The sequence below is a fragment of the Centropristis striata genome, chromosome 23 (assembly GCF_030273125.1).
Source record: "Centropristis striata isolate RG_2023a ecotype Rhode Island chromosome 23, C.striata_1.0, whole genome shotgun sequence".
NCBI classification, from domain to species: domain Eukaryota; kingdom Metazoa; phylum Chordata; class Actinopteri; order Perciformes; family Serranidae; genus Centropristis; species Centropristis striata.
Genome location: NC_081539.1, coordinates 9325889 through 9353129, shown reverse-complemented (window position 1 = coordinate 9353129; position 27241 = coordinate 9325889). Strand labels below are relative to the sequence as shown.

General features: G+C 37.2%; 1 protein-coding gene across 5 annotated transcripts in view; it reads left to right on the top strand.

Moving 5' to 3' along the window:
• The window catches only part of dpp6a (dipeptidyl-peptidase 6a), a 310062-nt gene that overhangs the window by 222333 nt on the left and 60488 nt on the right, over window positions 1-27241 (top strand). For all 5 annotated transcript variants that reach the window (XM_059327306.1, XM_059327303.1, XM_059327304.1 and 2 more), the window contains one exon: window positions 11892-11990. In XM_059327306.1, the coding sequence (XP_059183289.1) occupies window positions 11892-11990 (99 nt within the window). The remainder of the gene's footprint in view (window positions 1-11891; window positions 11991-27241) is intronic.

Sequence of the window (27241 nt, the reverse complement as noted above, 5' to 3'; positions counted from 1 at the left end):
TTCGCTGATATAATTTTTTTTTTTGCCCTATTTCTATGCAATTTGACAGTATTTTACTGTAATTCTTCATGTCTCTATACACATTACACATTACTAGAAGTTTGTCTGACTTTGAATCTGTGGCATCCCAATATTTTTGTACCAACTTAGAGCCTTGAGAAGATTTCAGAAATAAGCACAAAAGACTTCTCAATTTCCTCTCAATTATTTGGATTTGTTGTGTTTTATTTAATAACGGTTCTAGTTAACTTGGACGAAGTAGTATGAACTCTTCTCCAAACCACCGGGAATAAAATAAATTTAATTTATTACATTTAATTTTTTTTTTCCGCTGACAATTTAAATTGTAAAATTCAAACATTTCCAGTCTGAAACTGCTGGAACCACTGCATTAACAATTCCTCCTGATTTGGCATTTTTTAGTTCCATATCACCTTGAACAGAAGATTTATCCTCTCTTTTATACCGCTGTTAGACTTTAACTTTTGAAATGCATTCAAAACTCCCACTTATTTTGAAGGTGAAACTGCATTATTCAGTGTTTTTAGCAGTTTTAATCACCTGGTCCGTTTGTTTTGGAGAGAAGGAGACCTCTGCGGAATTTTTCTCTCTCAGTCTTTTTTTATTGTTTTTGATTGAGAGACCCCTATCAGCAGAAAATTACATGTTTAACTGACTCACTACCACAAGACTAGAGTTGATGAAATACCGGTGCCAGAGAGGGATCAGGAACTTGGATAGGAAGGTGTTATTATGCCTCAGAATCACAGTTTCTATCGGAGAACTCCAACTAGCAGAATAATGTTTCTCCAATAGACTGTATATAAATAATGGACATAGTCACCGTGACGTCACCCGTTGGTTTGTGGACTACCCGTATGTGTTACGCTCCTTGCCATCTTGTTTTTGGAAATGGGGAGCAGACCATATTTGGACTGTGGAGGAGCGAGAGGGATCTGATCACTGACTACACGCCTCTCGACACCTCAACCTGACTGAGCGAAGTCGCTGCTAATTAATGTTAGCATTAGCTGGAGCATTAACTAGGATGTTAATAACAGCGACTCCTTGGAGTGTCTACTTATCCAACCAAAAGCTGAACAAGACATTTTTAAAGAACAAAATGTTCAAATAAACTGTCATCAAGTGAAAATACAGTGTGAAAGGGTCAAAGTTATGAGACAAAACCAGTAAATGTCCTTTTTAAAAAAAACTTTATTGACATGTTGCCGTGGAAACGCGTTGCTTTGCTTCTCTCCTGATGACGGCTTGTCTTGTTAGCCACCTGCCAATCAAAGGTTAGCCACGCCCCAAATCATATGATTCTTTATCACCTATTTTCTTCTAAATTGGATCATTATTTTCACTATCAACTTCAAATTGTCTTAAAGAAGTTTTTTTTACTAGCAGTTGAGACCATAGACAGACCAAAAAAATTCTCAGGTAATAATTCAAGTAAGAAGTTTTCTGATTTTGTATTGAAATAAATGGACCCAAATGCTTCTGCAACCCTCGTCAGCGCCCCCTGTTGAAATTTTTTCGGTAGAATGCAGCTGAAGACACTTCCTGGTTTGCCTCCCTGCTCAGACCCAGAGGTTGCCACTTGGTTTCTCCACAGGTTGAACGTGCAATAAGATATTTTTGGGCCACAGGGGGGCAGCAGAAACAAGTTGTGAAGTTCTGACATATTACCTTGTAACATGAGCAAACAGTTGCCTTTTGCAGACACAACAGCAACATTAGCATTGATTTGGAGTCTTGTTTTTGTCCGCTTTGTGAATATTAGACTAATATTTATTGTTTTTTAGCCCTGCATTGACCTCAAGTTTAAAAGTAACTTTTTTTTAAGTTTCTGAATGTCTAATTTTAGAAAGACTTTCTTGAAAAACCTCAATATGATTAGACAGGATTACCTTTTCCTTTACAGCCAACTCTGCAGACTTACTGTATTCGACACATTATTATCTTTCAAATTGTTCGATGAAAACTCTATTGTGTTGAAAAGAGGCCCAACCACATTAGCATATAAACTGCTCATGTGAGCTGACCCTGCTGAAACTGACAGTTGGCTTTTGTCAGACTAATTCAAAGTTTCTCCCTGTGATCGCAGCACTTTTTGAGGGTGAGATAAAGACATACTCTGCTACAGAAAATGGATTTCCCTTTCAGAGAATTTACTTTATCTCAAAATGTAAACTCTCATATATAACATCATTTTTCCTCTGACTCCCGCTGTGATCAATCCATAAATCTGGCAGTCATAACTGATTATAAAATTACTATTTATCCCCATTAAGCCTCGCCATCTGATGGGAGCCTTCAACTTATGTGCACTATTACGTCTCCCTTCAGTCTATACACAGTCTGGTGACTCTGATAATCACACTCGAAACTCAAGTGATGCACCGAGCAGATGCCTTCAAAGGTGTTTTTGTCCCTCATGATGAAATCGGGGAGGAACTGAGGATCAGTCGGTGCCTGTCCATCTGTTCGGCACAATATGCCACACGCTGCTCGCACACAGCTGACGCACGACTTCGGAGGATGATGCAAGGCATTGTTGCCTTCTTGCAATTTAAAGCGACTTTGATTGGTAAAAAGAAAGGGAACTGCAATTTAGTTTTAGTGTTCAATTTTGTCATAAAAACTTTACTTGTCCTTGAGTCAAAGGTTTTTGTTTTTTTCTCATATTGACTCGCTCCGGCTGAACGTGGGGAGTCGATTTATTACATTTCAGCACCATCACTCATAGAAAGTAGTGTATACATGCAGCTGTCTTGTTTTAGAAGGAAGAAGATGCATCAAGAGTATTTTAGGTGTAGTGTCTAGGATTAAAAAGCTTCCAGTTGTAATCCGAACACCTGCCAGGTTTTCCAAACGGCTGCAAGATGAAATGGAGAAAAGATCATGATATTTAAATAATTTACAGTCAGTATCACTAGAAATATCACAGAAGAGTGAGAGAAATAGCGGGAGGATTATGCAGTTTGAGAAAAAGGTTGCAATGATGAGAATAAAGTCAACTTTTTGAGTTTGGTAAAGTTGGAAAGATATTCACAGATTCTTTGTTCCTGTGGCAATTCATTACATTTAATTCATTTTTTCCTCCAATTTTAGTTGTAATATTCTAATATCGAGTCTAAAAATGCTGGAACCACTGCATTAACCATTCTCCTGATTTGGCATTTTTTACTCTACAATATCACCTTAAACAAAATGTTTATCCTGTCTTTTCTGCTGCTATTATAGACTTTTACTTCTGAAATGCATTCAAAACTCCCACTTATTTTGAAGGTGAAACTGCATTATTCAGTGTTTTTAACAGTTTTAATCACCTGGTCCGTTTGTTTTGGAGAGAAGGAGACCTCTGCGGATATTTCGTCTCCCAGTCTTTTGTGATTGTTTTGATTGAGAGACCCCTATCAACAGAAAATTACATGTTTAACTGACTAACTACCACAAGACTAGAGTTGATGACATACCGGTGCCAGAGAGGGATCAGGAACTTGGATAAGAAGGTGTTATTATGCCTCAGAATCACAGTTTCTATCGGATTGGTAAAGTTAGAAAGATATTCAGAGATTCTTTGTTCCTATGTCAATAATTTATCAGAGGAACACTGTTTTTCAGAGAAACAGCATCTATCAGAAAAGTTAGGTAGACTGCAACCTGATTTTCATTAATGCCATTAAATGAGCAATAACCACAACATTTAATGGTGAAGTAGAACTAAAATCCCCCGACACATTAATGAGATGTTCTTGGTACTAGCTACCACAACTATTGTTTTGGGAAAATCTGCTTTAATATAATTAATGTGAATTTTTTAGACATATATAAGACGTATTGAGGATAAATCAGGTTGTAGCTTCCACTTTTCCGAACTCAAAAAGTTGACCGTATTCTTGGTATTACGACTTTTTTCTCAACATTGTATTTCAACCTTTTTTCCTAACATTTCAACTTCTTTCTCAAAGTGCATAATGATTTTTTTTCCTCCACTCACACACTATTTTTTTGTCCTACCTGGCCTTAATCCTCTTCCATAAAATATACAGGACTGTGCAAATGTTTTAGGCAGGTGTGGGGAAAAAATGGCTAGAATAATTGATGTTGGCAAAGGCTGGTCACTTCAAATATTGATTTTCGATTTAGATTTTTCTTCTGTTCACTCACTTTGCATTTTGTTAATACATACATACACAATACATTATTAACATTTCTATTTTTGAAAGCATTCTTATTTTACAGCATTTTTTCCACACCTGCCTAAGACTTATGCACAGTACTGTAGACAGACAGACAGACAGACAGACAGTTTTTTTCTCCCTGAGGGAAATGTGTGTCTTGGACATAGAGCTACAGTCTGTTTCTTTACATAAAAGAACAACAACATAAAAACATCTTAAAGCAAAAGAGACATTTCACATTGACAACACGGCAGCTTAAAAAAAAAAGAACCTGTGAGAATTAAAGTGCTAAGTGCTAAAGTGCTTGTGTATTTATTACACATTTGTCTGTTGCTCTAAGATTTAGCATTAGCTGCTTGATGGAGGCTGGAATGAACGATGGTTTGAAGCAGTTTGATTGCAGTTTACTGTAAGAAATAAAAACCCTGCTCCATAAAAGTGAACTTTCTCTCAACTCAAACTCATCTTTTAATTTTTTCTTTAAAAAAAACTGTACAATTTATCTCTTGCACAGTAATTTTTTATTTATTTTACTTTAATTTATTCCGTTTTTGTTTAGTTTTCTCAGCCCTGTTTATGGGATTCTTTATATTGCGTTACTCACTTTTATATCTTGTCAGAATGCCTTTTTATGTCTCGTATAAAACACTTTGAATTGCTTTGATTTTGAAGGCACTGTGCAAATAAACTTGTCTCACCTTGCTTATTCAGCGAATGAAAAGAAAGTGCTTGAAAAGCTTCAAATTATTCTTTGAATAAACTGCTCACAACTCACAGATGTAAGGGATCACGCCTGCAATAAGCTGAATATTAAGGTTTTGTGAACATTTGAAATTTGATATCCTAAGATTTTGGAGTGACGATCAGACAAAACAAGCAGTCCAACTTGCTGCTGAAGTGTATTTTAGTGCCTGAAGTTGAAATGCACGAGGGTTTCAAGACTGTCTGGATCTTATTTCCCATGATGTGTTATTTATATTTTAGGTCCTCCGGAGACATTCAGCTGTCACTGAAGTGCGAGTTTTGCTCTTTCGTGTTATTTTTCTGACGTAAGATCTCACATCTAGTTGTGAAGATCTCACATTGATCCGAATGCTGACGTTCTAAACTTGCCCTTTTTTCAACAGTGTGTTAAAAGATGGTGTTAACATGACAAGAGGAAGATGTTTAGTGTCATTTTATGTTGCCAGATTCTGTCTGAACCTCCCCTTTTTTCCCCATTTGTCTGCTCTGTAAAGATGATTTCTCCGACAGCTGCGTGGCGCGTGTGTCAGATTAAAATTAAGGGACTTGGTCACAGTTTGCTGAGTAAAACACGTAGAGGAAACTTATTTGTGGTTCAGTGGTGCTGCAGCAGTGAGAAGACCTCTGCTTTAATCACTTCTTGTTTCTCCTTCTTTTCAGTGTGTCCAGATGTTGGCCGAAACAGAAAATACTTGTGACAATCAATTTTATTGTTATTTTAAGAACATTTAATGTCACTGATATAATGACGATATAAAGGTTTAAGAAAGCAAGTAAACCCTTTCAAAGATAAATTAAGTTTTACGTGTGTGTGTGTGTGTGTGTGTGTGTGTGCGCGTAGAGGAGCTGCCTGAGCCCCGCCCATGGTGAAACTCAGACACAGACAGCAAACAGGAGGTCAGAACTTGATCAATAAAATAAATAAATAGCAAAGTTATTCACTTCATTCAGCTTAGGTGCTGGGAAATAAACACTGAAGTCTGATTTTTATTTTGGGCTAAAATGTAAAAAGAAAAATTCAATTCAATTCAATTACAGTTATGTACGTCTGAGCTCTCTACTTCTCTTCTCACTACTATAACTTTGTACTTTTTCACTTTTTTTCCCTGTTTTCTTATTCAAAAAGTAAAAACACAACAATCAATATCATATAATTTGCTGAGCTCGATAGTTTGAAATTGTAATACATTACACATCAACTGCGTGTGTTATTAATATTGAGCCCAAGTTTGATCAGATATTGTGAATAAATCTGTCTCAGGTCAGAGTAGTTTGCAAATACAACAATTTTATGGAATGCCATGTAAGTCAGTGTTTCTTAATATATATATTTTTTAATGATCAATTTAAAAATTGAAAATGTTAAATACTTGTGGCATTCTACAGTTAAAATTTCATTAAATAAAATAAAAAAAGATACAAATAAAAATGTGTTTGTTCATAAAAATATTTAGTTATGTAAAAATAAAATAGAATAAAAAATAAAATAAAAAATAAATATTAAATAAAATTAATATTAAAGTATGTTTTTTATATATGTTATTATATATTTATATTTTTTATATTCATTATATATATTTTTTTTCTTTATAAAAAAAAAAAGAGAACATCAAATATTTAGATTTATTTTAGGGCTGGGCTATGTCCAAAAAAGTGACTTTTTTTCTGCTGGACATGTATGTCTTCAGCATCTTAAGATTTGAAATTTTAGATATTTCTTTTTCATGCAAGAAGCATTCAGATTCACATAAGACACTTGATTATTGTTTGTCTTCCAGGTTGTACTTTCTTACAACTATGATATGAGTGATTTAGAGTTGCGGACATTATATTCAGAGCCGTTTGCAAGCACTTTAATGTAAAAGCATTGCGTAAAACAAGCCACACAGCAAGCTCCATCACATTTCATGTCTCTTGATCACACCTATTTCAGATACAATGCCTTACTTACATGGAGTGAAACCACTGCCTGTCTGTAAAGTAGCAAAAGCTTTCACCAGTCTGAGAACACTGAGAGGACTGTGATGTTCGGCTGCGATGTAAAGTATATGCAATTACATTTTATTGCAAGCTAAAACATGAAAAACACCAGTATGGTCTTTTGCTCTGTTCCACAAGTTTCTTTACCACTGAGGAATCAAAAAGACATCTCACCTTATGGCATTTCAAACTCGCCTAAAAGCATTTTCATTATTTCTGCTCTCAATAGTTGATTCTCAGGCTTTTCAACGCTAAACAGAAGAAAATTGCAAAGAAACACTTATTCCTGGTCATTTTTACCCATATTTTACACTCTTTCAGTCCTGTTTTGTAAAATATTGAAAACATGACTAAAATATTCCTCAATTACAGTTATGTAAGTCTGAGCTCTCTACTTCTCTTTGTTAAATTAATGCTATAACTTTATACTTTTTCACTTTTTTTACCTGTTTTCTTATTCATTATCTGTTCTTTTTTACCTATTTGTAAAGCAAATTCTTCTATAATTACTAATAGATTAATAATATTGTTTTATGTAATAGTCGCTGCCTTTGCAGAATCGATGACAGAGATGCATGTATTTTATTTAATTAATCCTGTATTTAAACATGAAAATGACCTGCAAGATAAACGTGTGAAGTATAAAAGATGCTGGCATCACATTTTAAGAAAAAAGTCATTTCAACATTTTTTGCAGCTCATTTTTGTTGTAAGTAACATAATTAACCCAATCTCCTAAAAAAAATAATTCAAATACAACAAAACCACATTTGGAGAGAAACAAAAATTTTTCCCAGATTAAAGTCACTGTTTTAAACATGTGGTTATCCTTTTTAAACCTATACCTGCCCAGGTAGGGCAAAAAAAAAAATGCTTTTGGCCAAAGCTTTTAACAGAAGAAGAAGCCAAATGCTTATTTGAGGCTTCATTTGAAAGGGGACCTCTTCCAGTTTCTGAAAATGTGCCTGTTAACCCATTTAGGCCTAAAACGCCTGTAAAAAATGCCTGTAAACCTATGGGTGATTTTAAAGTAACCCCCTTAAGCCTGAAGTTTTTCTGGAAATTGAACACAAGTGTCAACGCCTACTAAATAATTGATTTTTCAGCCTCTGTAGCAGATAGAAATGAAAGTATTTGATAGCTTATACCTGTGGCTTTCATGAGAAGTTGAGTTTATTTGTCCAAACCTTCAATACAATTTTTTTTTAAATCAACTTGTTGCATTGTAACACTCCCACATGTATTGTGATGCATTTCATTGGCCAAGAGACCGAAAATAGGTGGGAAAAACTACAAATACTACAAAATGACGTGTCAGCTTTCCCGGTTTCAATGGTAGAAATGCGATAATGCTTTCCCGGCTGAAATGGGTTAAGTTAAGTATGGTTTGTTCTTTAAAACCAGGTTAAATTGGTATGTTTTTTTAGGTTTTCATGCTACATTATCTGCTTTATCTTTTTTAGGACAGAGGCAGGCTTAGAAAGACTGTCCTGTTGCTAATATTTACCCAAATACCACCTGTCTATCAACCACCATGTCTTCTCAAAGTGTCCCTCTGCAGGAGACCAAATCCCTCAAAACATTTTTGCAATCAATGTCAAACTGAAAGTTATCAAAGCTGAGGATGCACATGTTGGATTCAAAGGAGCTCTTAATATATTGTTTTCTGCTATTTATCCTCCCACCACGTATGTGGAGGTGAAATGAGTCATATTATGTAGCAGGAGATGATATGATGAGCATTGATGGATGAAATTAAGCTGAAATGAATTGCAGGAGGCGTCTGCTGTAAATACGCTCATCTGGTCTGACGATCAGAAGCTGCACTCGTCTTAATCAAAAGCCTGAAGGAGTTACGGCGATGCTCGGCTTTGTTCTTTCTCTCTTTCTTTTTCCTCTCCCTCAGCTATGCTCTTTGTTCTTTTTAAGTTGATCAGTTTCAGTCTGCAGAAAAACACCATTAAGACACAGTTTGATGGTCAAAATGTATAGAGAGGACATTATATATTGCCTGTTTTAAATGTCATTCGTTGATAATTCACACAGTGTGACATTACAGCAGTGGGTAACTAACAAACAGTGGAATAACCTGCTCTCTGGTTGGAGCTTTTCTTTTTGTCAAAATCTGAAAATTTAAAGACTTCTCATTACCCTTCTCTGTCCCTCTGTACATGCTTAAAGCAACGAAACAGTACTTTCATTTTGTGTTGATTGTGGCGCCCCCTGTGGACAAAACTAGTAGTGTTTCCATTTGCATCACCACATTGTGGAGACTAGTCTCCCCTTTAAAACATCAATATAAGGCGTTAGTACATGCACGTGTTTTTTAACGTAACTTCCGTACCTAGTGTCACCCTCATAACTACTTCACTTCCGGCGTTTACATACTTTTATTTACTGTCTTTTATATGCCTTACCTGGAATTTTTTTGCCCGAAATCTCTGCCAGTTTTTACGTAACTTCCATTTTTCTTTATCTTCCAGGGCTTACATCGTCCTCGTTACTACCTCACTTCTGGCATTTACGTACAATTTTTTACTGTTTAAATTGTCTTTTACAACACCTTACCAAGAATTTTTTTGCCCTAGACCTCAGTCAGTTTTTACGTAACTTCTGTTATTTTTCTGTTATTAACTTTTGTTGTTGAAGTAACTTAGGTGGCTTTTACGTACATTTATTTACAGAAACTGCAGACTTTTTTTACAGCCGCAAACTGTACGTGTATGTATATTGATGTGTTTGCTATTTTTATAACGATCCGCCGTACCGTGGGCCGTGAAACACTAATTTTGACAAACACGCATATGTGTCGTTTTGGGTGGTATTGACAAACAGTCGATTCTGTCATTTAGGTTGGGGATCTTGTTGTCAAAAATATCTTGATCTGGATGCACACATGCATTTATTTTTGAAGTGAGTGATATTGAGACGATTGTTTGTTTGTTTTAAAATGACAGATGTTACAATATGCATTACGATGAGATAATCTATCTATCTGGGGTAATGTAAGTTTAATATCTGTAATATATGATGAAACAAAGCGAACTTCGTCTTAACCACCAACACAAAGTCATCATCTCACAAGATATTTCATAAATGAAACGATAGATATATATTTCATACCTGTCTGGGGGGAAGAAGGCCAGTTCACAATGGGTTTTGAATCCTTTCAAATCCAACAATTCTCTCCATCTGCTGAATGATACACCAAGGTTGACTTGTGTTTTCGCCTGTTTAGTTGTTAGTTTTTATGGGGGGGTGGTTCTTTGATCAATTGCTTTCTTTTTCTCTTTGTTGATCCTGCCCCGGTATCAGCCATAATCACAAAATATAACATCAAAAGGAAAAAAATCCTTCTGCTTCTTTTTAAACATATGACTCACTGCAAAACTTTGCCTCGGAAAAAGTGAATCAGGCTCTGCGTGCCGTAAATCCTTTTGTCTGACTTACAGGAAATTGGACTCAGTGACAGTAACAGAAATAAAGAATCGTCTGGCTGATGGACTCGTTTGCTTAAGTTGGTGGTATAGAAGCATCAGTATTAAATTGACAGTGTTATAAAACCAGTTAAAAACTCCATATAGTTGCTTTAATCACTGTAAAACCAACAATATCTTCACTTCTCTGCACCTGGATATGGACCCTTCCTTCTGTCTAACAAACATGATATTTATGATGATATCTCACTCAAACTTAATAACAGTGTCAGTCTAATTTAGATTTACTTTACTGCCCTACAAAGCCTAACTGCAGTGACTATGCAAAGGGTAAAACTGAGAACGTTTTTAAAACTGGGTTATGGGTAGGTAAGGGATAAAACACTTATTTTTACATGTATTGGTGACGTAATTTTTATGCTCAAAAATTCAAATCAAAAATTTATTTGACCTTTGACCCCAAAATTGTAGTTATTGCACTCTGGTTTTGCTGTAAAAGGTTCTAATAGTAATGCAAAAACGCAGTGCAGTAACTACAATGTTGATGTCTTCTTTCAGCTTTTATATTTTGTTTTCAATTAATAAACATTTTCAAATTGGTTTTATTTTAAGTGTATTTAAAGTGTTTAACAACTATATTTTAGTCTTAATATAATTTGTTCTCACATTTTTACTTAATCACTATCTAGATAACAATAATTACAATACCTTTTATTTATATAGTGCTTTCCTAAACACTCAAAGACGCTTATAATAATAATAATAATAATAATAATAATAATAATAATAATAATTTCCCTATCAAATAAATGTATAAGTTCTATTATTCTTGTCTTCACTATTCAAAACAATGAAGAAATACAACGCTACACTGTATCACAGTCAAAACAGACCGCCTGCTTTGGTTTTGAGTTGGATTTTGTAGTTACTATAATTTTTATATAAATTTCAGAGAAATTATCTGAAATAAAGCAAAATTTACATCTAAAACTTTGTCACAAGATGAAACAGACATCAAGGAGTTAATTTTTAGTTATAACCCAATTTTGACCAAAACTGTAGTCACTGCAGTTAGGCTTTGTAGGGCAGTGTAGTCCAATGCCAGCACAGTTTACTGTAGCTGCTATGTGATGTTATGTGGCAGTAAAGTCAGTGCATTTGAAAAGAAAAAATGAAAGGAAGGTGATTGAGAACCAGACTGAGGTCAGAACGATGATGCATTTTGCACATTCCTTTAAAGACTGAGTAAGAGCATCCAAACATGACCTCACAGCCATGGACTTGAACCTTATTTATGTCCTGTTAAATGTATTTATCCTCCAACCTCCCTCTCATACTGAGAGGCATTACTGTGTTTAATACCTTTACGACGTGAGCTTTTATAAAGCTTATAAAGCATTTTTTACTGCTCTGCTCACTGCAGGATTCTTTGAAAGAAAGAAAAATCCTACAGTTGTAAGCTGTCGAGTGGTTTTCTGTAAACGATACAGCAAGTGTTGCTCATTTTCCTTGTCGTTTTTTTTTTTTTTTCTATTTGCAGGTGAGGATGACCGTCTGGCTCTCAAAGGGAAGGTGACTGTTGCAGACCTCTTTAGAAAAGACTTCAAGGTTCACGACCCTAACGCCAAATGGATAAGCAGTAAGTAATCCTATTAAACTCAAGGGTTTAATGAATTAGAATTGGATTTGAACATCAAAATCCTTTCTTTTTTTTCTCCAGTTTTTATTCACACTTTGCAAGAACAAGAGATGGATATATTTTTTAAGGTGCTGGCCTAACAACTTCATCAGGCAGACATAATTCTCATTTATCTTCCTTCTGGTTGTTTAAATGTCCTTAATACATCTTAAAATGTATTTATTCTTTCCCTCCCCCTCACTGTCTCCACCTATCAATCATTCCCCTGGAGACGGACTGAATATAACCTCACATATTAGTCTATTTTTACCACCAAAAATTGCTTCCTCATGTCTTGTCTAACAGTATTAACTTGGATATAAACTGTGCTTAAAAGTCATTGGGTGCTCTTTAGCTGCTCCTCATAAAGGCTGCAAAGACTTTAAATAGTTTTGACCTGTATTAACACTGTATTAACTAATTGACTTGCTGAAATCTGGTTGATCAGCAGACTCAATATTAACCCTCTTGTTATGTTGCCGGTCAAATTGACCCATTTCAAAGTTTAAAAAAAAAATAATAATAAATAGTTAAAAGTATCTTTTCATGATTAAACTTCTTCTGCTTGGCTTAATAAGTGTAATCAACGTATATTTATATTACATTATATGACTCATGTTAATTTATTAACATCATTCCATAAAAGAAAAAAAAAAGTAAAAGAAAATGTTCAAAATCTCAATGTCATGTAAAACCATTGTATTTTATATGTAGGTCTTTCCAATGTACATTAGAAAAAAAGTTTTAACAAAATTTAGTGGATTATCCTCATTGAACCATGATCTGTGAGGGGTAAAGAACAACACTCCACTAAATATTCATTGACATGGTTAATAATGGAGTTATTCATGAAATATAAAAAATGTTTTGGTGGATTTTTTTCGGTTTCTGACACATTTGGATAATTAAACATTATGCTGTTCCTGAGAAACAAACATAACAGGAGGGTTAAATGACTCAGATCAGGAAATACATATGTATTGTGCACATAATGTTGCACTTTTTGATTTTTTTTATACAGCCTGTATGTATTTAGTTACATTGCTACAAAATTAAAATTTCTGTATTCAGTTTGTAACAAATCAAAAAAATAGTAGCGAGTATCAGAATATTTTGATATGATCTTGTATTGTCTTCTTTTATGCGACTTGTCCCTCTTCTGTCTTTGTAAATGTGTGTGTGTGTGTGTGTGTGTGTGTGTGTGTGTGCGTGTGTGCGTGTGTGTGCGTGCCTGCCCTTGCTATCTGACATTCCTCCGATTTATTCCATATGCTTCAATAGCTACCCAATTACCTGCAACCAAAACCTTCATTTTTCTGTGATCAATGACAGTGTGAGGATGCTGCTATTGTTACAATTCATCACCGCCAATTTTCAAACGCCTGTTTTTAAACAGCGGGGCTGTGACAGTATAAACAGCGACAGCACCGCGGGGAACCAATGAGATGAAATTATATACTTTATTCTGTATCAAGGTAAAACAGCGGCTCGATGCAGCCTCTCACGTCTCCGCCGTCGCATTTAGAAGAGAACGATCACAGCTCGGAGATGTGAGGGATCTGTACAGCTGAAGGATTAATGAGGTGGATTTTGTCTTCTCTCGTGCACAACGTAGCTGTCTCCTCCAATCACGGCGTCTCAGATGGCTCTTAGAAGCGGCGCAGCTGTTAAATCTTGCATCCTGAAAATTGCAAAGCCTTCCTCCTCTGTTATTGGCTGTAATTAGAAAGCTGAAAACCCCATATTTATTATATTAGTGACAGCGAGATGGCATTCCTCTGGATCTCACACGAAGAGCTGGGCAAGGGCTGGATTTCACAGTTTGTTTTAGCTGCAGGTCCCCATGTGTGCTTAAAGACGAGATGTCTCACGTGGCTTATTTGTCGACATTCCTCTCTGTGACCCACAGAAGTTGTAAACAAATCGATCACGCTCGAGTGAGCAAACTGTGGTTGTACTGTACACATCTGGAAGGTAACATCTGTTGTGTTCTCAGCGAATGCTCAAACACAGATTAGAAGCGTGTTTCTCTGTGCAACAAAGCAGCAGAATTACATAAGATAATTATCATGAATCGCAGTTATTTTTCACTTAAAATATTCCCTTAACCCTGAGGCTGTTATATAAGATGCAGGAAGAAAAGAGAGGAGCTTTGTAACAATCCATACATAGAGCAGCGGCCGCCATGAAACAAGGCTTGTCATTAGAAAGCAGTCCCCTCTTTCATCTCCTCCTTTTTGTGCTGTTGACAGTACCATCCTTGATCTCGAGGTATTTTTAGTGTATCATTAGACACAGCTGACAAGGAGGAGAGAAAGGGGGAGAAAGAGGGAGAGAGATCCATCAGCTGATTATTTCGACTTCGTTAGCGTGTCATTTTTACTAGACCCAGTGCTCGACCAACCTGCATGCTTTCAGGGCTGTCTATAGGATTTGCAGTAATGGCTTCCCTGGTCGGGGCCTGAAATTGAATTTTTTTAAAACCTAATTTAGCTAGTTTTATGTTTTCCCTTGCCCTGGCTGTCTCCACCTATCAATCAATTCCCTTGAGACAGACTGAATATAACCTCAAGGATCCTTAATGATCATATATTAGGCTATTTTTACCAGGAAAAATTGCTTCCTCATGTCTTGTCCAACAGTATTAACTTGGATATATACTGTGCTTGAGAGTCATTAGGTGCTCTTTAGCTGCTCCTCATAAAGGCTGCAGAGACTGTGATCGCTGCCTGTGCAGCCAATGGATCATCATTTTAAAGGATCATTTGGGCTGATTGAAACTTGGGTCTTATTTTAGGACTTTTTGACCATCATTCTTATCTGTAATGATATTGTACTTACCAAGTTACTTGCTGAGATCTGGGTATGCAGCAACATTAGTTAATAGGAGTGAGATGGTGCAGGAAATTTGAGCCGCCAAGTAAACAAACTTGAGTTTGTAATATTAGGTCCATTAGTTTGAAGACTTTTTATTGTGATACAAATTTGTTATCTTCATGGCAGAAATATCCTGTTCTTTCTTCAATGACATCTAGCAGGAATGTACACTTGCATGCAATTGTTTGGCCTCTGCATAGTTGATAAAACTGTTACTCATGCCATCCTGCATGTTTTTTTTTTATATTGTAGTCTGGTTTTCCATCCATCCATACGTTCCTGTCTTGCAAACTAGATATCTCAGGAATGCCTTGCAGGAATTTCTTCAAATTTGACCAAACGTGACCTCTTGGACTCAATGATGAACTGATTTGATTTTGGACATCTTTGATCAAAGATCCTCACATCTGCCCATTATTGTGAACAAGATATCTCAGGAATGCCTTGAAGGGAATTTCTTCAAATTTGGCACAAATGTCCAATTGGACTCAAAGATGAACTGATTTGATTTTGGAGATACGAAGATCAAAGGTCAAGGTCACTCAGACTTCACATCTGTCCCATTCTCTTATCTCAGGAACCCCTCAAGGGAATTTCTTTAGATTTGGCCTGGAGTCCAGTTGGACTCAAGGATGAACTGACCAGATTTTGAAATTAAGGTTACTATGACCTTGCGTCTGTCCCATTCTTGTAAACGCTATACTTCTGGGATGAAGTGAATAGATTTTGGAGGTAATAGGTAAAAGGTCACTGATATCTCAAGAACACCTTGAGAGAATTTCCTCAAATTTGGCAAGTAGGTCCACATGGACTCAAGGATTAACTGTGTAGAATTTGTAGGTCATAGGTCAAAGAACAAGGTCACTGTGACCTCACATCTGTCCCATTTTTGTGAACGAAATATCTCAGGAACACCTTGTGGGAATTTCTTCAATTTTGTCACATACATCCACTTGAACTAAAAGAGATTGTTGGTTAAAGGCCATACTCACTGTCCTGCAAATTCTGCCATAACCAGTAGAACTGATGGCCCCAGTTTCTTTAATTCTGTGATGTATCTAACACAAACTGCATAAACCACTTCACCCTGCCCTCTGAGTCAGTATTCCGATCATGCTCTGAAGCCATCACTATAAGTCTCCCCGGTTAGGTAATTGCACAGTTAGCAGACACAGCTGATATCTCACAAACTGCCTGTTTTTTCACCACTCCATCTGAATCAAGCAGACACAGCATCAACATCATTCTCACACCACCAAGGTGAAGCCAGCCCTGTGGGACACAGTGCAGGCACTCTGAGCAGCTGCTTGCCATTTTAATGGCCACGTTCCTCTCGTTTGCCCCTCCAGGATGCCTCTCGTCTCGTAGATGTTTGTTAAATATGGTAAAGGAGGAGCCATTTTTTTTAAAGACTTTTGCCTCCAAAGTGTTATCTCTGTGACTTTGAGAGGGACTTGTATCTGTAATTTAGATAACAGTGAAGCATAGTGTTGTTTGTTCTGTGTGTCGGAGAATTACCTTGTTTCTGAATGATGCACGGCCTCTCTTCTCTAATGTTTATGTAAAGCAGTCACTTTGGAGATGATTAGCCAGTTGTCTCACTCCCTTATTGACTTTTCATAGCTCTGCTCCCATGACACAACATGAGTAATGATGTGAATGCCATTTGTTAATGGAGTTCTGCAATGGATCTTTTTCTTACCAATGAGACATATCATATTAGCCCGTACGCTCACTGTTAGCACCCAGTGTTCATCCAGTGTCACACGCAATCAGCTTTTGCAAAATGAAAACATTTTATGAAGCAGCAGGTGCAAATATCCCCTTTTGGGATGGCCCAGTTCTACCGCGAGCATCACTGATGCTTAATCTGAGACGATGTCTTGGCACAAACTCACATTTTGTCGTCCCTTTCAACCTCCAGAAAGCAGCAGAAGTGGTGCGACAGCGAGTCTTTTTGACAGAAACAAGCTGTCACAATATACTGATGTTGTTCAGTGTTTTAATACCCCAGGAGGAATAGAGGAGGGGGGGAAGCATCTGACGCAGAGCTGAGGAGGAGAAGCAGACTTTGGAATTATACTTTTGCTTCAGTTTGTCTCATGACAAATTCAGCAGTCTCTCAGCTCCTTAGCTGCTAACGTCAAGCCAGCATCTGAAGAGCTGCATACCATCTTTGATCCAAGTTATGAGCAACCAAAATTGAAAAACAGCTATTTCAGTCATGATTTGTTCAACTTAAGACTCTTGCCAAATTTAGATTGCTCCTTTCTCCCAGTGACACGGAGAGAATCACACTTCCTTTTATGATTCTTGTTTTCATTACTGTATTGTGTTGCTTCCTTTCACAAGCAGAAGCGATGGCACTGCTCCACATTGTGCAACACTCTCAGAAAAGCTTTTGATCAGAACTTCAAGCAATGCATTCATTTTAGCATACCCAGCCTTAGTTTACAAATTTAATTTAAGATTTTTGCTGAGGAATGCTGCACAGTCTTTATATTCTATAACCTGTGAAGAGCCAAAGCTGAGTCTCAAGAACTCGGGCAAGGTCTCTCTGCAGTTGTAAGGTCGAGGGTTAAACATAACACATGGTTTTCAGGGCTTTCACTCGCAGTGATTCTAGGTTTTGAAATGTGCCCTGTCTGCAGGTCTTCAACAGGTTATATGAGAGTTTAAATCACAGCTTAAAACCCAGTTGTACGAAGAATACTGACTCTCCACTTAGCCTCATAAAGTTAACAGTTCTTCACCTGGAAGCTTCGGCATCCAGGAACCTTGAAGAATCAAAGGTTTGCATCAAATCTGCACAGATTTATAGGCTGATCTAGTGTAGTTAAATCTATTGTCTTGATCTGATTATTCTGTACTTGCAAATATAGTCAGTGTATAGCTGGAAATATGTGTTTTTTCTCTTTAATTTCACTTGAAATTCTCTCATTTTGCACTTTTTGCACAAGTTTTTGATTAAATTAGGAAATACTCCACTTAACTAAGTAATTCAATCAATACAGGTGTGCAGAAATAAATTTACAGTGTGGTTATTTGATATACTTTATTTGTTGACTGAATGACCAGAAAACATGCTGTATCAAAATATGTCATTCTCGAGATATGAAAGGCCCTATTATGAGTTTGTGCTTCAGTGAACAGTATAATACAGAGGTAAAACACAGCAAAAGATAACTTTTATGTGCTGCAAAACAAAACAAGAGTACAGTTACTTCAAAATACTCTGTAAGTTCAGGAAAAAACAGAGAAAAAATAAAATAACTGAAGCTGCTGTTTGCCTTGTTTTTTTCTAGGCTGTTACTGTAAATACAACACTTATTTTCTCCAAATTACTCAGCCCTATTTAGAGCTGAATAACAGCATTTTGATTCAATTTCCCCCCTATTTTTGTATCCTTGCATCACTTCTCAGTCTAAAATTATATGGTATATTAGTACTTTTATAGCAGCAACAGCAGCAGCAGTGGTAGTATTTTCATGCATTTAGCCTGCCAGCACCACAGTCCAACATTACATTAGAGGACAGACCTGCCTAAAAGGCTCCAATTGTGTCTGTTTCTGCCTGCAGAGAGGATGGACAACAAATATGGTGTTAATTAACAATAGAAGTACACCACACACACACAAACACATGCACAGAGACGAGAATCACACACACAGGGGTATTCTTGTTTTGTCCTCTTTTCAGCAGCTGCAAATAGTACTAACTACTTTTCCCCAGTCCTTGTTGGTGATAAACTCATGGTTTCTGTATTCAGAAGCATCTGTGTTGTTGAGGCCGAGCTGCATGATGTAATATTCCTGCAGCAGCTACCACCGCATGTTCAGACAGACACGTCTCTGCTGCGGCTAAGCACGTCTACAGTCCCACATCCCTATAATGCCCGCTGCACATGGCATTCACATCCAAGCCGTGAAATGGACTTACAATCCGTTGAATGCACTTTAGCAGTCTTATCACTGAGAATTCCTAGCTTAACTGTGTATGTGTAACACAGCTGAAAGGCTGCGAGCATCCCTTCACAGCAAGAGGCCCGCTGGATAATTTTCTTACAAGGATTCTTCAAAACACATTTACTTAGGCTCAGATTATTTTAGTTATTTGTATTTTTTATGAATCCAAGTGGTTTTGGAGTAATGGTTAGGGTATTATGAATGATTTTTTTTTTCACAAATAACTCAAATAGGGAAGTATTTGACCAGAGAGATAACTCCTTGAATAATCAAACTGACTGAACTTGCCAAACAAGAGAGTCTGACCTCTGCTGTGATGTTTAATGTTGTTATATTATTGTTATAATTGTTATTTTACGGGTGCTAACCTCCATAATGATCTTAATTACTATGAGCAGGAGCAGGTCAAGTTCAGTGATTGGTTTGCAAGCACAAGGAAACACACCACCGCTGCACTAACACACACACACACACACACACACACACACAGGGAAAAGAGGAATCGGGGGCACACGAGGACTGTAGATGGTGACTGAAGCAGCGGATTTATTAGAATATGAACAGCTGGCAGACACTGATGAAATGACCGTCACCTGAGACGCAGTGAGTCAAATCAATGACACAATGACTTAAGGATTAATTGCAAATTGAGGTTACAGGTTACAAAAAGCACATAGGGGGTTTTCAGCAAGTTGATGGAGGGTTTCGGAGAACACTTGCGTGCTCCCTCGGGAGTCGTCTTGGAGGGAATATGGAGTTCGATGAGCAGTGGGTGAGTTTTTGAGGACTTAATGTTTAGCAGTTTCTCTGCTCAACTGCCTTCAGGGGTAATAGAGTTGTAAGGATATGGCCTGAATGCAGCAGACAGATAGTATGTCCTACCTGAGTGTAAGTTCCCGGAGAAAGGTGGGCTCCAGTCTCAAGCTTGTTACTCATTTTACATGTGATGGTATTCATATATTTTGTGTGTTTTTGATAGCAGATGAGCAAAGTGATGCTATACTTGACATTTCTGGCTCTAATTGTGCAATGGTGTATAAAAAATGAGCAAAACTAGGGTTGTGAACGATAAACCGATGCGACCGGATATTCTGTTTAACAAGTGAGAGATACGGCTGCGTCGGTAGCAGCCTCCTAAATCGATACAAATCGGCCATGAATTCCTCGATAAATCGGTTGTAGAGTCATGGATCGGTTGTAGAGTCATGGATCGGTTGTAGAGTCATTGATCGGTTGTAGAGTCATTGATCGGTTGTAGAGTCATGGATCGGTTGTAGAGTTATGGATCGGTGGTAGAGTCATTGATCGGTTGTAGAGTCATTGATCGGTTGTAGAGTCATTGATCGGGTATCGCGAGACTTGGAATCAGTTGGCGGCTTCACACACTATCAGTTTGCGTTGGCGTCTCTAAAACGCGTCAGACTTGAAGCTGCCCGCAAAACGGTTTTCGCGCAACTCCATGGGTCTCTCCGGTCTCTCCCAAGTGTCTTATTTTCCCCGTGTCTATTCATCCCTGTTTCCCTCACTTGCGCCGTTCACTTGCGTCACTTGTGAGTCTGGCATTTGTTTGACCCCTCCATCCAAACATTAGTGCAACCTTTGGCAGATAGAGACTAATTCCAAACGTATACATGGGGACAGATTGGTGCATCATATGCATGCAAAATTAGATTTTTGCACGTAATTTTAAGGTCTAAAGTCGTGTTATTTGTACCCAGATTTGAGAGAACGGGCTGGTTTACAGTTATTATTCTTCGATGCTTCATAAATGCACCAGGGGCATAAACTTTTCCAACACTCAGCTTATCTTGGAGCTCTTCATTATTGTTACATCATTCCCTTGTGTGTCAGTGTTTCTGGCTCTCTGCATCGTTTACACCTGTTCAAGTGGTGATCATCTCGGGCTTTGTGAATTCAAAGGAGGATTTTATGCATAAATAAGTTCCCAAAGCCGACCTGTGTGCACGGCTTGAAGCCAAAGGGGGATTTAGCTGAACATTGTGCTTCACGGTGGGCTCTGCGGTCCACAATAAGAAGGGGATTGGATTGTTTTTGGTGTCTTTCTTTTAACTTTAGTAGGGTGGAACATCAAAGGTCTTTGAGTCAGTCCCATCAATATTAAAGAGGTGTTCTGATGTTGGAGCTGGTTATTTTCAGGGTCCTGACAGCAGTTCTTTGAACGTGGCTCAGGTCTGATGGAGGCACATCACTCTTCTGCTCTGATGTCTTTAGAGGATCCGCGTCAAAATCTGCCATTTAATTATGTATTAAGATTATATTTTACTGAGTTATCAATCAACTTCATTCCAGGTCAAAACTGCCAAATATTCAGTTGACTGTTATGAATAAAAAACACAAACATTTAATTATTTTCTCAATATTAAATGCTCAGGGGAATTTCTTTTTTTTCACACACACATTATTTTTACTTTTTTTTTGTACAGGAGAGAAAAACATTTCTCTCTTGTTACCTTAGAAGACAAAAATGTAGATTTTTAACCAATTACAATCCTGAAAACTACCAAATATTAATTGATTTTAAGAATTTTACCCCTTTAAATGTCAGTTTGTTTACATATTTCCATTGCTGTTTTATTAAAATGAACAAACACTGCATTATTTTCTGAATACTTAAAGCAAGGAGATTTTCATAATGGTTGACGGATAATAATACATGTCAAAAAACTCATACCCTTGCTAAAATGTACGCCCTTTGCATTACCACATCAAAAAATGATCTAGAAAAAAAAGTCTTAAGGTTCTGCTTGGGTCAAAGTAGAGCAAAAAAAATGAGATAGATAAAAACATTATCTGTACTTGAGAAGTTAAACAGCATGAAACAGGAACCACTGGGCACAGTGCCATTTATTTTTTCAACATTAATGGTGAACTGAGAAGCAGGAGAGGCAGTGAGTAATGAAAGCAGCAGGCGAGCGCTGATTGGCGTTCCTGATAAACATAAATGACTTCCACTGTGAAAACTGGCCAGCAGCAGGTTGGCAGTCGCCCTGGGTGGTTTCATATTTTCTTTCATACGTGAGTTTCTGCTCATTTGTTTGCTCTGCCATTCATTTATTCACACGCTCATTTATCAAGTCGGTCAGAAATGGACTTTTTATTCTGTGCTGCTGTCATCACAACTTTGCAACAGTGGAGAAAAACACCCTCGGCTATGATGTGGAATTCCCGTCCAAGAACCATCCACTGAATGAAACTAAATTACTGGAAGTATATAAGGGGGAGATTTTTAATTAAAGCTCCTATTTAATTTTTTATGAATCTATATTTCACAGCACATCTAAGCCAGTGGGTGGCAAAGATTTAAGGCCGCGTTACTTCGTTTTATTTAGCCACAGACAGACGCCGTAATTCTCCCCCCGGTAGCTCGTGTCACTTTTATCAGACCAGTCATCATGTGGAGCCTTGAGCACGGACAAATGACCTGGAACGGACAAGAAAAATCCAGGATTTAACACTGCAACCCTGCCTCACCTCACGGCTAATAATAAAGCTACAGAAACTACCTATTTCATTCGTCCCAGTGTGCTTTCTAATCACAGGGTGATGGATGATGTGGAGGTTAGGGTTCGAGGTTCGGGACATTTAGGTTTTATTACCATTTTTACTATGATGTATAAATAATGTCTCTATTATCGGTTGCTATTTTCAGGCTCAAGACGAGAGGACATTTCCAAGTAATCTTCTCCTTTAGTCCATTCTTTGGACTTGATGAGCTCTTACTTTTAAAGAAACAGTTCACCCTAAAATCAAAAATAAAATCTTAAATGTAGAACTATTCATCAATCTAGATCAGGGGTGGGTAATTCATTTTTCCCGAGGGGCCACATGAGACACTGTGAAGGTTGCTGAGGGCTGGACCAATACTCTGAACTTAATTCTGCTCAATATTAATTTCATCTCTTTATAAAATGCAGTAAATTATAAGGTTTTGAGGTGCTACTGGTTAGATAAGACTATGTTAATGTGGAGTAAGTCAAATATAGCAGTAAAAAAAATAGTAAAAACTCCAATCATTATCTCACTTTTCCATTTATTTTAAACACAACATACATTCAAACTAAGAAAACAATATAGAGCATGTATGTTATGCAGTAAACCTGCAATTTATTAACTTTATGCAAGAAGCAGTAAGTGTTTTTCACAAGGTGACTAGGTAAATCAGTGTTTATGTGCAGCTGCGTATGCATGCATGAACATACATAAATCGCCTTCAAAATAAAAGCACTGCGGTTGCATTGATTTCTAATTTCCGGGTAACCTTAAGCAGGCCAGACAGGGAAAGCCAGACAAAATTACATTAAAAACTCTCTCTTTCCAAAAAATCATGACCCGGTTACTCAAACAGGTTGTTCTAATCCACTGTTGTAGGTTACAAATGAAAAATAACGCACCGACATCAGAGGAAACCCACATAATATAATCCACAGACCTTATTGTGAGAAGTTTCACGTTGGAGATTTTTTTCTGTCAACCATATCACTGTGCAGAAGGAAGCATGCATCTACTCACAAACAAGAGGATTGTGTTTGTGACAACTGTTGCTCATTTATAATGTTATTTTTTTCATATGTGAGGGACATAAATTTATAAAACACCAAGGTACCCGTGCAGGCAAATATTAGTCAAATAAGAGCATGACTTTGTCTGGTCTGGAGTTAGAAAGAAGTGAGTTTACCCGCCTGTTTCGGAGGTTATTCAGTGATATAAGTCATGTTTAAGGTAATTCATCCAACTCAATATGTCTGTACCTAAATTTAACCGCACACTTTATATTTTCTAAACAGTCGTTTTTGGTGCCGAAATATAACGTTTTCTTTTACCTGTAGTACTATTTATCAGTTGAGATTGTTTTGCTGAACGTTGGAGATATAATTAGAAAATCTGGCTATACTGTTGGTCATTTTAATTATTTTTTTAACATGTCAAGAACATTCATTCATAAGACAACAGAGTAAAAGATTAGTCAGAAAAGAGCATGACTTTGCAGGTCTGGAGTTAGAAAGAAGTGAGTTTACCCACCTGTTTCTGTTATTGAAGTCATTTTGAAGGAAGCTCATCCAACCATTGTGTTTGTACGTAAATCTAAACACTAATACTTTTCATAACATATCATGAAACTAGAAGATCAAAGGAAAATCTAGACCCCAAGCAAGTCAGGATATCATGTCGGGAAGTTGTTGAAGAAACGCTGCAAAGTTTGGCGATTTTTGAATTTTTTTTCTATGTTGTTCCAAAGGTGTTGATATATTGATGTTATATTCTGGAGGGGGGTTTTTGACCATTTTTATCCATTCTCGGTATGAATAAAATTGCATATTCAGCATTTTTACACTTTTTACACCCTTATAGTTTTCAATAATTCATTCATTCATTAAGTCATTCTATTAGATATTTTTGACCACAAGAACTTGACACATAGTGTTGAGCTGCATCTCAAAAATCTTCAGGTTCACAGCTTTCAGATGATGTCACCACTTCTATGTGGCATTTATAGTTGTCCTGCTATCTCCCGCTAAACATCCACTGCACACAACCACCAATTCTCTAAAAAAAGGAAAGGTAAATGGCTAAAAAGTATTTTTTTGGTGCCTGAACATCACAAAAGTGAAATATAATGAAACAGCAACTGGCCATTGACAGGACATTACTAACCCATATATACCTATGAGGCTGATAGCTGCTAATAATGCCCATTCAATGACACGATAACAGTTGAAGCAGTTGGTTTACCACACCTTTATAGTTCTCTCCACATCTGCTGTATGACTGCAGTGTGAAATTGGTGCATTACTTTATAAGGACATTTTATCTAAAACTGTGGCCCTTTACGTTATACTATAAAAGAGCAGAGAAATATGAGGACTTTGTCATCAATCGCACTGAAATCGCACAACAAACAAACCCATCGCTCTTCAGGGAGACCATTAAACCTGCCTGTTTCCATAGCTAATGGTAGCATAACTGTGCACACAGAGATCTGCCTTTCTACACTGTGGTTGTATTTTTAATGAGAGGAATAAATTTGTAATATAGGCTGGGCTTGTTTACAACCTGTGTTATTGTCTGACTGCTCATGTTTCTTGCTTTCTCTGACTTTTGCTTTAATGATGTTTCCACGTCTCCGAGGTGTTATAATTGACCGAAAACGATGCCCCAAAACTATGAAAATCTGACTTACATTGTAATAAATCAAAAATAGCATATAAAAGTGGCAGTTTTTCCACATAAGACTTCCATAAATAAGCTTCTATTAAGGGAAGTAACTCAATTTATTGCAATTCTCCTTCTGTCAAGTGTCGTCTTGTGTCTCTACCTCCCTTTCTCCTTCTTCCTGGCGCTCCCTCGCCTCCCTGGAGTGAGGCTGGGTTAGGGCTGTGCCCAGGGCAGGAGGCTGTATTAATAAGACATACTGCCGTGGAAAGGTATAGATCAGAGCAGAAAACAGCGCCGAGGGCTAATGCACAGGGAGTGAAAGTAGAGGGGAAAGAGAAAGAGAGCTAGAAAGAGATAGATTGAAGGGAAGACATAATGCCTAGGGTACAGTGAAAGAATTCATGGCTCTGGGTCTTTGAAAGAGCAGAAAACAAAGAGCTGGAGAGGTGAAGGAGGGATGATAAGGTCTAAAATGATGAACTCAGCAGGAGGCTTTATAAAGGGGCAGTGATGGGAAGGATTTGAGAGATCTGAGGTGTATCTTCGGTGTCTCGGGGCGTGTGGATAAAGGAGGAGATCCGACCATCTGTGAGGAGTAAAGAGATGAAAAACAGGTCTGGAGCCTGGCTATGAAAACAAATCAAGTCACGGAGCAAAATAAAGTCCAGTCAATCTCTCTGACCGCTGATTTGTCACCATATTGTTTTCTCTTTTTACACATTCAAGCCCCGGCGCCGGCAATTACCATTTCATATATAAAAGTAGACCGTTCATCAAGATGCCAAACGGAGTCAAACTAAGATAATGGAGCCTGGTGGTGGAGGGGGTACAAAAAAAAGCAGCACTCTTTTATTTATCACCATGATTTCCATGAAGGAGTCCATTTTATATCCTTGTTAGTATGCCGATGGTTTTTAACAAGGAGACAAAAGCTGTTGAGGGGGCGTTTGGCTATGCCAATCTAAAAATGTCTGAAACTGCTCTCCCCAGCACGTTCTGAATTAAAGCCATTGTGATGGTAATTTTGTCACCTCTAATGGACAATTAGATATGCTAGCAGATAGAGAGCACTCTGCATAACAATCTCTGGGTTCTAATTACCTCGCCAAATGGAGTGGTTGCTCGTGCGCCTATGGATCACTAAAGCAATAAGACAGAGGAGCGCAGATGGATTGAAGGTGAAAGGGGGCAGTTGCTGTATTAAACTTATCCTTCCCTGATAAAAGCCTGATGGATGAGGAGCCGTATGGACTTTCATACATCTTTCAAATAATGGCTCCCTTCAAAGGTTTCCTCCAGTGGCCTGAACTCGCTCTGTTTGCGCTGGAAGCATTTGTGTTTGAGTAAATTGAAAGCTGTGCATTTTCGGATAGGTTAGATACTTGCACGCTATTGTTAAAACAGCATTTGTTTGGGACAGAAGTCATTCTGTCTTCTGTACATTGTGTTAAACAGAGCTTCTCCGTCTTTGGGTTAAGGATCCATTACAAGATAGAGAATAATCCTGGAGATGCTTTAATCCTCCTGGTATGTTCGTTTTTTCAGGAACAGCAATAACTTGGGGCATGTTTAATTATTCAAAAGTGTCAGAAACTAAAAAATCCCAATAAACATTGTTTTTATTTCATAAATAACCACATTACTGACCATTTCAATCAGTATTTAGTGGCTTGGTGTTCTTAACCTCTCACAGATCATGGTTCAATGAGGATAATTCACTCGTTTTTCATAAAAAATATATGTTAAAATGTTTTTTTTATGTACATTGGAAATACCTACACATAAAATACAATGTTATACTTGGTATACTTTATAATGGTAACTTTTTTTTTTTTTTTTTTTTTTTTTTTAGTCTTTGAAATGGGTCAGTTTGATCCGCAACATGACAGGAGGGTTAATGTATGTCCCTTGGAAAAAGGGACATACATTAAAAAAAATGTAAAAGCAAAAATTTTTGCTTCTGTAGTCTTAGAAAAATTGATAAAAAAAAAAAAAAGATATTTGAGATCAATAAACAAAATAGCAATGGCAAATAATTAGATGTCTGATTGTTTTACATAATATACAATTCATTGGATTAGAAGGGAAGCTATTAACTATTTTTGATGTAAAAATAAAATGATTTGTTAAACTATTTTAAAGCCTTTTATGTTATGATAAGTTTCATGAATTAATCTGCAAACATCTCTTAATAAC